Below are 13,540 nucleotides of genomic sequence, written 5' to 3' on the forward strand. Positions count from 1 at the left end.
TTAGGTATTCCTAAGTAGGTCAGTATTTGGCAGTGTGGACAGCAATCCAAAATCTTCACACTTCTTCCCATGGAGTGTCAGAATGTTGGATATTTCTCTTAGTGCGATGTTACGGCATACTGTGCAATCATCATTGTGGCGGATATGTGTGCGAACAAAATCTTCAATGAGGTATTGCTCATATTTTAGAAAAAGTTCATTCATATTTTGTAGGGAGGCAAATACGCAGATATATGCAAATAGCTCCCTGAGTTGTTTAGGCATGCGATATTGGACAGCATCTTCCAGCGTGCTCCCCCACACTTGATCATCGTTAATGAGGCCTCTTATTTTTGCAGCTTCTAGGAAAGTGGGATAGACATTTCCATTTACACTCCTCAGATCTTCAAAGGATACTGCACCCGAAACATGCAGCAATAGGAGGTGAAGACAGTAGCACTCTGGATCCGATGGTAAGTTGACAGAATACATTCGTCCAATCACTTTTTCAGCACCACGTTGACGTAATTTCCAAGTACAATTAGCAGAGTCAAAGACATAGTAAAAAGGAATGTCCAAGTATAATATGCTCCTTGCTTCCTGTTCCTGTTGATTTAATTTGAACCAAGCCGTCAAATGAGTATCGCGGTTTGAAGCTCTTTGGGCCGCTGTGCTAATGTCATTGGGGTTGAAAAATACCGATTGTTTGTCAGGCAGATGCACCGCTAACCTATGGATAGTATGGGACTGATAATGCATTTCAAACCCATTCAGATGCCATGCTGCTTCTGGAGCGCTGAAATACCTTGAATCCATGAAGGTCTTTATTTCATCGTGATTCAAAGTGCCTTGTTCTTGAATCACAACATTAGCACAATCGTGGCCTTTGTACACATATTTGAAAAGGTATTTGACGCTTTTCACAGAAGCACAGACTTCAACATTAATGTGGCAATTGTACTTCAGGGCTAGATATGGATTATATGGTACAACCCAACTATTATCAATTGTCTTGCCGTTCACAATTGAACTTTGGCCTGTGTTTCGTCTTCTGTATTTGGGATAGCCATTGCTATTGGCAATAGTTTGTTGCTGGAATTGCTTTGGAAAATCCTTTGCGCATTTTTCATTTGTCATACATGGAGAATTAAGATAGTGTGCTCCGCATGGGCCATGAATCATATGTTTTGTTATAATTGCATATAACCGAGGAGTAATTTGTATGTCCAGGATTTCTGTGGAAACAATTTTGTCTTTCCCCCCCCAAATTCAATTTTTATTAATTTTAACAATAGTAATATTGTCATTCATTACAAATACACACAAAAAGGTGGACTTCCCACACACATCTCTTCTTGAATCATCAGCTATAAAGTTTACCCTTGCTATAATAATAATTCAAAGCATAACTTTAAGCCCTTACAAACATAGCTAATCTACCCAACCTGCAGTTTTTTGCTAAATTTCAAACCCTGCTGTAAAGTCCATAGTAGGAAAGTAGTTCTTTAGATACAACAAGAATGGTTTCCAATCTTCTTTAAAACATTCCAAGTTTTGGTCTCTTATTAGTGTTGTAAGTTTTGCCATCTCCGCATATTCCAAAATTTTTATCAGCCAGTCTTCTTTTGAAGGCAGTTCATTACTCTTCCATTTCTGTGCATATATAATTCTGGCCACCGTAGAAGCATACATAAAAAATGTTAAATTAGTTGTAGAGATTACACCTTGTGTTATTCCCAGCAGGAAGGATTCTGGCTTCTTAGGAAATGTCATTTTAAATATTTTCTTTAACTCATTATATATCATATCCCAATAGGCTTTAGCCTTCCCACAGGTCCACCACATATGAAAAAAGGTGCCTTCAGAACTTCAGAAAAAGGTGCACTTCCAACATTTGTTTGAAACATTTTTATACATTAATGCCAATTTTTTTGGTGTCAGATACCATCTATACATCATTTTATAATAGTTTTCTTTTATAGCATAACATGCAGTGAATTTTAAATCATTTTTCCATAACTTTTCCCGGGCTGCCATTTCTATATTAGGCCCCACATCTTGAGCCCACTTTATCATAGTCGTTTTAACCACTTCCTCTCTTGTCTCCTCCAAAAGCAACAGTTTATACATTTTAGAAACTAATTTTTCATCATTTTGACATAATTCCTTCTCAAAATTTGAAGTCTGATCCTCAAATCCAACTTTAAAGTCTTTCTTATATATCTCATTTAACTGATGATACTGAAACCAATCTCTGACCAAATCTTGTATTTCAGTTAAACTTTTTAACTTACAATCCTTTTCCTGAAAATGTAACAAATCCCTATAGGTACCCCAACACATTTGCATATTTACTTCTTTACGTGATAAGGCTTCAATCGGAGATATCCATAACGGAGTTTTAGGTTCAAACCAATTTTTGTATTTTAACCACACCCTCATTAAACTCCTTCTCACATAGTGGTTCAAAAAGTCTTTATGTATTTTACTTTTTTCATACCACAGATACGCATGCCATCCAAACCTTCTGTCAAATCCTTCCAAATCAAGAATTCTAGGGTTTCTTAATGTTATCCATTCTTTTAGCCATGTCAAACAAACAGCATCAAAGTATAACCTTAAGTCTGGCAAGGTAAGACCACCTCTTTAGGAAACAATTTTGTCTATCACTTTTTCGGTTTTTGGTTTACTGTCATCTTTAAGAATGAGTAGTATGTGAGCAAGTGGCAAACCCCTTTTTTGAAATTCTATCACGTACACAATGGCTTCTGGTACCCCAAAAATCTGTGTTTTACAGATGTCATCGATTAGAGCTTTCAGTTTTAGGTGAAATACTCTTGCAACTAAATCTGGTCGTGCATCAACAGTTTGACCATGTTGTAGGTTATTAACAATCTCTTCCCATTTGGGGCTGCACGTCATTGTAATAAAAAGATCAGGTTTACCATATTTCCTGACAATTGCCATTGCGTCTTGATAATTTTGTAGCATGTTTCTGGGGCTACCAGCAAATGAGGAAGGCAAAATATAGGTTTTTCCAGGAATCAGGCCTGCCTCATTGGCTTCATTATTTAAATGGTCCATTAATCCAGAGTATTTTTCTACTCGCAATTTTGGTTGATTTTGGCGGACATAATTGAGTCTGTTGGCTTCTGTTTTGACATATGCGTCAACTATATATTGCTGTGTTAGGCGGCCAGCATTTAAGAAGGGGTTATATATGTCTCTGATGGAAAGACGGTAGCCATAGTATTGCATTTGGCTTACCCTCACTCTAGGAGTTTGTGACTGATTTGTTAAGCCTAATAAGGCTTGTGGTCTGTGTTGCAAAGGTATGTCAATTCCCCAGCTTTGATCCCCATAGGGGAACAGCAATGGGTAAACCATTGGTTCCAGATTGGAATCAAGGACACTAACTCTTTGTGTTCTCTTTTGGTTTGGATCGCCTGACTTGGTTTGCAGTGTATAAGAAGATCTCTTTCAAGTGGTGGTTCTCCGTCATCATTTAGAAAAATAAATGCAACCTCATTATGTTTTGGTGCATTATACCACCTTGGGTCATTTCTGTGATCTCGCATTATTGTCATGGACACTTCCTTAATAACATTGCCTATTCTGGCGGCATCCTCTTGATATTCTTTTTCAACCTGGTGCAACATTTTGCAGGCCTCTGCAAATTGATTGTATTGCGCCATAAGTGTGTTTAGTGTTTGCATAAGCTGAGGATATATTCCTAAGTTGGCTGGAATTTGCATTCTTTGCTCAGCAGCTTCAGAGGGATCTAAAATGTATAATTGTGCAAACTGTCTGTTTTGGCCCTGTTGCGGGTGCAGTGTGCCTGCTCTGTGACAAATTGAACCATGGATCCGGAAACAGTATGGCCCATAGCCAGGAAGTGGAGCAATGTTTGCTCCCATGGAGGCAAATGCTAGGGCACTATTTATGGATCTTATATTATCCATGAAATTCCTGCTGTACTGATGCTGACCTGTCATGAGCTGCTGGATGAACGGATCCATTGTAACTGGGGGAAGAATTACTTTTCCTTTTGAGCAACATTTTGAAAATTTCCGATCAGAAGGTCTTTCTGCTTCGAAATGTTCTGCATAACAAAAGTCACATATCTGATCTAAATATCCACGTGTGGGGTTTGATGTCGCCCTCTTTAATATTCACAATGCCATTAAGAACTGCCGTTGCTTGTATTGCGGCCCTTGATTCTTGGGTTCGGACGCTTTTCCTCTGGGCCAGTTGCTTTCATTGTAATTGTCGTTTATCAGAAGCCAGATCTCTCATCCTGGCTCTCTCTTTTTCAGTGTGTTGCTGTCGCTGTAATTGTCGTTCCTCCGGAGTCAGACTTGCTCTCCTATCTCTGTGTCTTTGTGCGTTTTTGTGATGTTCATTTTCCTGTAGTTCAATAGATCTATTTGCTCGTCTTTGTCTTTCTCTTTGGGCCTTTCTCCTGTTCAACTCTACCTGGTGAGCTGACCGCTCTACCTCTATATGTTGCTTGTATCTATTTTGTTGTCTTTGTCTTTTGGCCTTTGTCTTCTTGACCTCTATCTGTTTTTGGGGGGGCATGTTTGGTTAATTGCGCAGGTTTATGTTTCTTTAATTTTTCAAGTTTATGTTTTTTTAATTTTGCAAGTTCATGTATGTTTAATTTTGCAAGTTAATGTTCCTTTAAGTTTTTTAGGTAGATGTTTCTTTAAATATACGTGTTTGGCAGGTCATTTGTCTTACTTTTTCAGGTTTTACGGGTTGCTACGCAGACCTACAACGCAGAGACGGTAACTACGCGCGCATGCAGTTGTGTGCGTAGTTTCCGTTGCTGGGTCCGCGCATGCCATGCATGCGCAGAACACCTGCAAGAGACACGGATGCAGGTACCTTGCACACAACACCTGCAAGAGACACGGACGCTTTAATTTTGCAAGTTAATGTTCCTTTAAGTTTTTCAGGTAGATGCTTCTTTAAATATACGTGTTTGACAGGTCATTTGTCTTACTTTTTCAGGTTTTACGGGTTGCTACGTGGACCTACGATGCAGAGATGGTAACCACGCACGCACGCACGCAGTTGTGTGCGTAGTTTCCATTGCTGCGTCCGCGCGCGCCACGCATGCGCAGAACACCTGCCAGAGACACGGATGCAGGTACCTTAGGGTTTTATTATACAGGAGGATTTGTGCAGTTGGACTGAAGTGGGATATTAGTTTGATTTCCATTCTAGCAAGTTTATTAACTAGACCTGTTTACACCCTTAATGATTAGGCAATAACGGGGGCTAGAGCTCCATTATTGGGGCTTTTCCATTTCCCCATGTTGGTCCGGGTCTTCTTTCTCTATAAATAAATCCCCTATACACTGATTTGGTTATTTAGAGTTATTCCTAGACTCATTTCTTAAACCACTGTAGTTAATTTGGACTCTGAGGCTTGCCCAGTGGCTTCTAGGGTGTGGTATGAGGTGATGCCATGCACTGGGACCAGGAGGCCACATACCCTACTACAGCTTTACCACCAGCAACCATAGCTTCCTTGCTATCCCTCTCACTTAGCTTGACTTACTGGCTGTGGAGGGGATGGCCAGGAGGCCTGATTTGCAACTTGAAAGCCAGAACCTTTATGCAGGCCTCAGACACTAGTGTATTGCACAGGGCATCTGAAGAAGCTGAGCATGGTAAGTATTCGTCCCCTCCCCTGTCACCACACACCCTACAGAGGACATATTTTGGGTGTTTGGAAAGTTTAGCCAGGGATTTAAATGGTTCTGATTCAACCAGACTCAAAGAAGAATACTGAAAAGATCCAGGGTTTCCTGCAACAACCGCACACAAAAATCCAAAACGAGTTTTGTAAATCTTGACCTATAAATTATACTGTTGCAATTGTGCAGTTCACAACTGCATAGTCCTCTTCTTTGCAAATAGCATCAGGTTAAAGTAATGGAGCAAGTGCTTGAACAAACATCAACATGGCATTCTTACTCAGTGGATATTATGCATAAATCACTGGACTCTTTAATTATCTATGAAAACGAGACAACAACTTCCACAAGCGGATCTTTTCTAGTTGAATTACTAGTCAAATGTTTGATCATTATGCATTTTGTGATAGTAGCCCTCCCACAAAAAATTAGTAACACTACGTGAGCACAAATCTTTCAGTGCTGTTCTCTCCTTGGTGTGCGGGATCCTTGCAAAATACATTAATAGCCTTATAAGCTTCTCTAAATCTCTCTCGTTTGGGCGGCGGGAAGTCCTGAAGCAACCACTTCGTATTTTAGTAGAACTTTCTCCAAGCAATGCTAGTAGTTTCCAAAGCAGATATTTTAGCCTTATTTCATTGCACCAAAACAGCTTGGGGGCAGAACAGCAGTTTGTTTCTGCCAGATGATTGCATCTTGCCACATCCTGTGCAGCATGTCCAACCACAGTATCCTTATGCCTGGGCACATCTCCATAAAATGTAGCACATCTCTAGGATTTGATTATTGTGTGCAGTTCTGGTCTCTGTAACACTGTCATTCTCAGAGAAAACAATTGCCTTTTGGGACCTGTAGATAATTCACTTTGGCCCAAACTTTTGATAATACTCAATTTTTATTTTTATTTTTAAAAATTAGTAAATGGGAATTAGCCTGGTAGCTAAAATAAAATGGGTCAGAAATGGGCTGGCTGGAGCCAATAGAAATTCAATGATGAGGTCCAATCAACAGAGGATTTCAGAATCCCAACCACTATTTTGGAGGAAACCAATTATCTAGATCCATTTCAAACTGGCTTTAGAGTGGGCTATGGGGTTGAGTCTGCCTTGGTCGGCCTGATGGATGACCTTTACCAGGGAATTGACAGAGGGAGTGTGACTCTGTTGGTTCTTATAGATCTCTCAGCAGCATTCTATACCATCGACCATGGTGTCCTTCTGGATCTCCTGGGGAAATTGGGGATAGGAGGCACTGTTTTGCGGTGGTTCTACTCCTATCTCTCGGGCAGATTTCAGATGGTGGAGCTTGGTGACAGTTCTTCTTCAAAACAGGAGTAGTTATATGGAGTCCCTCAGGGCTCCATTCTGTCACCAATGCTTTTTAACATTTTCATGAAGCTGCTGGGTGAGGTCATCAGATATGGTGAAGGGTGTTATCAGTATGCTGATGACACCCAAATCTATTTCTCCTTATCATCAATCATCATCATCATCCTCATCATCATCATCATGAAATGGCATTCACTCCCTAAATGCCCGCCTAGGGGCAGTAATAGGCTGGATGAGGGATAAATAATTGAAGCTCAATTCAAGCAAGACAGAGGCGCTCATTGTGGGGGAGCGGAATTTGAGGAATGAGCTGGATCTTCCTGTGCTGGATTGGGTTAGACTCCCCCAGAAGGAACAGGTATGCAGCGTTGGATTGCTCTTGGATCCAGGCCTCACCCTGGTATCTCAGGTAAAGGCTATGGCCAGGAGTGCTTTCTGGATAGCTATGTCCATTCCTTGAAGAGAGCATTTTAAAACAGTGGTGTACCAGTTGGTAACCTTCAGGCTTGACTATTGCAATGCGTTCTATGTGAGGCTGTCTTTGTCTTTGGAAACTTCAGTTAGTAGGGATGTGCACGAATCGATTTTTTAAATTTGTACCCGAATTGAATCACCCTCGATTTGTTTTGGGTCCAAATCTGCCACCCTGAATCACCCCAGATATGATTTGTACCTGAACTTTCTGAATCTGAATTGATTTGGGGCAAAAAAAGGGGTCCCAGGGGCAAAAGAGTGGGGTGGGCAATAATGCCCAATAGGTGGAAGCTACCACCCAAATGTCAAAGAAATTGGGCAAGGGCGATTTTTAAAGAATTTTTGAAGATGGCATGTCTTTGGGAAAGATCTGGGGCAGAAGAGTGGGTCAGTTGGTATTGCCCCAATGGGTACCTGCTACCATCCAGATTTCAAATAAATTGGAGAAAGGGGTGATTTAAAAAAAATTTTCTGAAGTTCACTCATCTTTAAGCTTTTCCCCATAGGAAATAATGGGGATTTCAGAGCCCCATAACTCCACTTGGGGGGAGGCACCAGGGTGGCCCAGAGTGAGTGGTGGTGTAATGCACATAGGGTGCCAACCACCACCATACCCACAAGCCCACAGGGCACTGGGTTTTCTTGTTTCTGAGGTGTCCTGAGAGTAGATTCTCTGGTAGGAAATGAGAGTGGATTCAATGTTTGAATCCCTATTAGTTAGTTCAAAATGCAGCAGCCAGACTGGTCTCTGGGGTAACCCAGAGAGACCATAGTACGCCTGTTTGAAAACTGTTGCACTGGCTGCCGATATGTTTCTGGGCAAAATACAAAGTGCTGGTTATTACCTTCAAAGCCCTGAATGGCTTGGGTCCAGGCTACCTTAGAGAGCACCTTCTTCTGTATGATCCCCATTGCATGTTGAAGTCTTCTGGAGTGGTCCGTCTCCAGTTACCACCAGTACATCTGGTGGGGACTCAGAACCGGGCCTTTTCTGTAGCTGCTCCTGGCCTATGGAATGCACTCCCAACAGATATCCGCAGTTCAGGCTTGCTGTTTGCCTTTAAGAGAGCCCTAAAAATGTACTTGTTTGACCTGGCCTTCCAAGGTTTTTTAATTGTTTTAAAAATATTCTAATTGGTTCTAAAGGGTTTTGAATTGTTTTAAAATTGTTTTTGTTGTTTTTGAACATTGTATTTTAAATGGTGTGTGTTTTTATGTCTTTTTAAACTTCTTGTACACCGCCCAGAGCCTTTGGATGGGGCGGTTTATAAATGTAACAAACAATCAAACAATGGGCTATGAGTTAGTGAAAGGAAACAAAGAAATGTTGAGCAGGACCATAGACAGCAAGATAGAGAGAGAGTTCTGAGGAGGATCCTGAGTAGAGAGTACACGGTCCTTGTGAAGAACAGCAACAAGCCGAGGAGCAGCAGGGAGAGCTGAAATCACTTTGAGTGCCAGGAGGCCAGCGGAAAACAAAGTAGGCAGTGGAGCCTCAAACCATGAAAGTTGTGCCAGACCAAAGAAAAGCCCAGCAGGAACATCTTGTGGAGAAACCAGGAAGGTAGGCATTCCCTCAAGTGAGAGGTCCTTCACAAGTTCTGGAAGAACGTGAGTCTGTTTAAAGCTGCACAATCCAAGATGTCACTGGTTCAGTGAGTAGAGCTTGGGTAGAGCCAACTTAGAGTAGGGAATCTGACTAAACCAGAAGTGGGGGAGGATTTTTGTTTGAAGGGAATGAGGGCCCATGTCACTCCCATCCATGTGTCTCCCCTGGGTATGCACCATGTGTGTGCCAGTCACAACTTTTGTGCGTGATGTCATATACCTGTGCAAGCCCTCCAGAGCTCATTCCCAGTTGGTTTTTGGTGGCTGTTGCATTTCCCCACTGCCTCTAGTGAGGGAGAGAAATGGAACAGATGCCCCCAGCCAGCAAGAGCCAGCTGGAAATGAGTATTGGGGAGTGGGAGCTGAGGCAGGCAGCTCCTAGGAGCTGGGCGGCCCGGGTTCTGTGAACCCGTGTGCTCTATCTCCACCCCTGTGAGAGATCTAAATAAAACAGTGCTGTTTGTACTGGGAAATTTCATAAGTGAGGCAAACAGGTAGTGAAGTAACATAGGCTAATGCTAAACATTAGGAGCATTTCAACATGGATACCAAAAACTAAAACTGCAGATTTGACGTAGTGGAACATAGCAAAATCTGGGAAATTCTTTGGGGGCTGGTGCGTAAAATGCTCATGACCAGGTGAGAGATTCAATGAGAAAAGAGTGAACAACCATGAACACAGAAGGGGTATAAAATAATTGTGTTAGATAGTAAGGGGGTCCAGATCTTCACTGGTTGGTCCTTGAATACCACTGCTTTGCTACTTTCTACTCTGGTTTGTGGTGAGATCTGAAATAAAGCCCTTGATAATCAAGTAAGACTCTCATTATTTCTTGGGACTATTGGGAGATTTGCCTGACATGAATTGGATCTCTGATTGTGATGCTTCTCCTGAGATAACGCCAAGCGCCGAATGAACCATCTAGACCAGTGATTCTCAAACTTGGGTCCTCAGGTGTTATTGGACTTCAACTCCCATAATCCCCAACCAAAGGCCACTGAGGCTGGAGATTATGGGAGTTGAAGTCCAATAACACCTGAGGACCCAAGTTTGAGAATCACTGATCTAGACTTAAACCATTTGAATAAAAAATCTCACATAAATGATGTCAGCCAATCTATTTAAATCCTCCTTCAAGAGCATAGTGTGTATGTGTGTATTTTTTTAAAGAGTGGGAAGAGGTAAAGAGAACAGAATGGTGTAGATGGGAGAGAAAAACTGGAGAGAGAAAAACAGGTTGCTTACCTGTAACTAATGATCGTTAAGAATACCCCTGCTGGATCAGGCCCAAGGCCCATCTAGTCCAGCATCCTGTTTCACACCATGGCCCACCAGATGCCACTGGAAATCTATAGGCAGGAGTTGAGGACATGCCCTCTCTCCTGCTGTTACTCCCCTGCAATTGGTACTCAGAGGCATCCTGCATTTGAGACTGGAGGTGGCCTATAGCCCTCCAACTAGTAGCCGTTGATAGACCGCTCCTCCATGAAGTTATCCAAACCCCTCTTAAAGCCATCCAGGTTGTTGGCTGTCACCACATCTTGTGGCAGAGAATTCCACAAGTGATATGGGGTTATTCACACAACTGGGTATGCGCTGAACCAGTAGGACTCTGAAGCTCTGTGTGATGCTCTTGCTTAGCTTCATGCTCATGTGCCATTGGAAAGGGCAGTTGGAGCATCATTTCTTTCAGTTCCTGGATGACAGCTGCATCTTAAGCGTTCCTTTTAAATGGAACTAGATAAGGTATGTGAGAGGTAAAAAACATATAGAATGTTAATTCATACCCCTGTGAGGAGGATAAGTGGATCATGTGAATATCCCTGGATCACTCAAGGATAATTAGTTGCAGGTAAGCAACCCGTTTATCCTTGACATTATCCTGGCTGTATTCACAGTAAACTCCCTGTGTAGGTGGAGAGTACAGTTTGTGGCTTAAACTTTTTTTTTTTTTTTTTTAAGGCCAGGATTTGTTTTAAGACTCCTCTGCCAAAAGAAGCATCAGTTGTAGACATTATGTTTATTGCATAATGCTTGAAAAAGGGATGACCAGATGCATGTCTAATATCATCTATAGATATGCTCAACAAACTAGCTGCTGAGGAACCCACCACACTTGTGGAATGTGCCTTAACGTCAATAAGCGGTTCCATCTCCTGGCATCTATATTTGTCAGTTATGGCTTAGACTATCCATCTTGATAATCTTTGCCTAGTTATTTTCTCTCCTTTCTTATCCTCTCTGTAGGATACGAATAAAGCATTGTCCCTCCTGAAGACTTTTGTCCTATCTAAGTAAAAGACCAATGCCTTTCTTACATCCATGATACGTAATTTCTGTTCTAAGTGTCTGTGGGTTGCAGAAGTAGGACAGAAGGATTATATCTTGGTTAATGTGGAAATCTGCATTTATCTTTGGTATGAAATTCATGTCTGTACGAAGAACCACTTTCTCTTTGTGGAACCTGACATAAGGTAAATCTGCCCTCAAAACACGTAGCTCACTAATTCCCCTTGCTGTTGTCACTGCAATCAGGAATGCCATTTTTATGGACAGATATTTAAGCAATGACGTTGCTAGTGGCTCAAAGGGACAGTTTGTTAAGCTCATTAGAACCACTTACAGACTCCATTGACTCACTGGTTTCCGTACTGATGGGTATACATTGTCTAACCCCTTTAGGAATGTTTTGCACAGTGGATGTGAAAAGACAATCTGACTCTACTCCTTCATAGCAGCTGGAGATTGCCGCTAAGTGTACTCTTAATGAGGAAGCAGACAAACCAGTCAACTTCAGCATGGATAGGTAAGTTAATATTTGTTTTTGCTAGCAGTAAATGGTAAAAAAGACTTAGCTTTTGCATAGCATTTAAATATGTTCCATTCACAGCATAATATTTTCTCATTAATGCTTCTCTCTTTCATTAAAGAGAAATCTTTTCTAATCGTTCTCTGCTTCTTGTCTCCCCATTATTCTCCACCCTGTTAGTTTCAACTTGTTGGCTTCTGGGTGTGGGATTTTGCCTCCTTCCATGGGCAGGAGATCTGGTTGTACTGGGAATGTTCTCATCCTGCCCTTGGATAGATATAGGAGGATTGGATACCACACTTGTCTCTTCTAACTTGGCGTTATTAGGATGCAGTCAGTCTTGTGGTGCATGATGTGGTTCACTACACTTGTGATGGGTGGAATTGGTGGATACATGTAATACAATGATCTGTCTCATGTGAACGTAAATGCATCTCCCAGTGATTCTTTCCCTATGCCTGCTGTTGTGCAGTATTGGTCACATTTCTTGTTCTCCGGAGATGCAAAAAGGTCTATCTCTAGAGTTCCCCAAGTGCTGAATATTTCAAATATATCACATGGATACTCCATTTGTACATATATGACCCAGTGATCTCGTGGCTCAAGGTGTCTGCTTCTATGTTCTCTGTCCCACCGATGTGTATTGCAACAGGATAAATCTCGTAGTTTATTCATCAGCCCCAGAACTGTATGGCAAGATTGCACAACGGACGGGACACTGTTCCTCCTTGGTGGTTCACATATGCTATAGCAGTGATGTTGTCCATTCCAACCTAGACAGTTTCCCCCTGTAATAGCGGAGGAGATTCTCACGATCAGCAAAAAGCGGGCTAAGGGAGCCTAGCCTGCTTTTTGCTGATTGTCTGCTGCCACGGGAGCCCGGTGGCTCCTGGCAGCAAACCCTCCTAATTCCCCCTCCCCTTAGCTGAGGTTAGCAGAGCAAGCGCTCTACTAAGCCCGTCTTTCTGATTGTGTATTGCAGCGGTGCGGCTCTGCGCCGCGGCAGCACATGAGGAGACCCCCACTGGGAGGCTGAAACAAGCCTCCTGACCCTGGGGGCCTCTCCAGGATGCCCTGTGCACTTGCGTGGGGGCATCCTGGAAGTTCCGGGGGCAGCACAGCCCCCGATCCCCGCAGCCCCCCTGATGGAGTCGGCAGTCATGCGGGTGACCGATCCAGCCACCCTGGGCTGTTTCAGGATTGTCTGCGGGGAGTCTCGCCAATCATGGTCTGAAGGTTTTCAATGCTAGGTAGGAAGCCAGGAGTTCTAATATATTTATATGTAATCATTGTTGTGTTTCCATCTATTTGACAGTTATTTGGTGTGTGTGGCAGTGTGCTCCACACCCTGCTTTTGATTCATCAAAAGTCACTATCGCCTCTGGAAATGTGGGTTGAAACGGCACCCCTGTGGTCAGATTTCCTTTGTCTTTTCATCACAGGAGTGATTCTTTTATTTTGTGCGGTATGGTAAAGGGTTGTGTCTGATCCCCATTTTGAAAACCGAACATCCCCCAAAAACATAGTTGTAGAGGGTGCATTTGTAGTTTCCCATAATGACTGCAGTGCAGGAGGCCATCAGCCCCAGTAATATTTGTCTTTATCTTGCAGTTTTATGTGAACATTGTAGTGA

At 42.3% G+C, this 13,540-nt stretch overlaps 1 protein-coding gene across 1 annotated transcript; it reads right to left on the reverse strand.

The window, feature by feature from the left end:
• Positions 1-3,366, reverse strand: LOC128322591 (uncharacterized). The gene is made up of 2 exons (XM_053244157.1): positions 2,670-3,366; positions 1-1,214 (listed from the first exon to the last, which is right to left on the reverse strand). Exons 1-2 carry the CDS (start codon positions 3,364-3,366, stop codon positions 1-3), a joined length of 1,911 nt encoding a protein of 636 aa, XP_053100132.1.
• Between the last annotated feature and the right edge of the window lie 10,174 nt (positions 3,367-13,540).

The sequence above is a fragment of the Hemicordylus capensis genome, chromosome 1 (assembly GCF_027244095.1).
Source record: "Hemicordylus capensis ecotype Gifberg chromosome 1, rHemCap1.1.pri, whole genome shotgun sequence".
NCBI lineage: Eukaryota > Metazoa > Chordata > Lepidosauria > Squamata > Cordylidae > Hemicordylus > Hemicordylus capensis.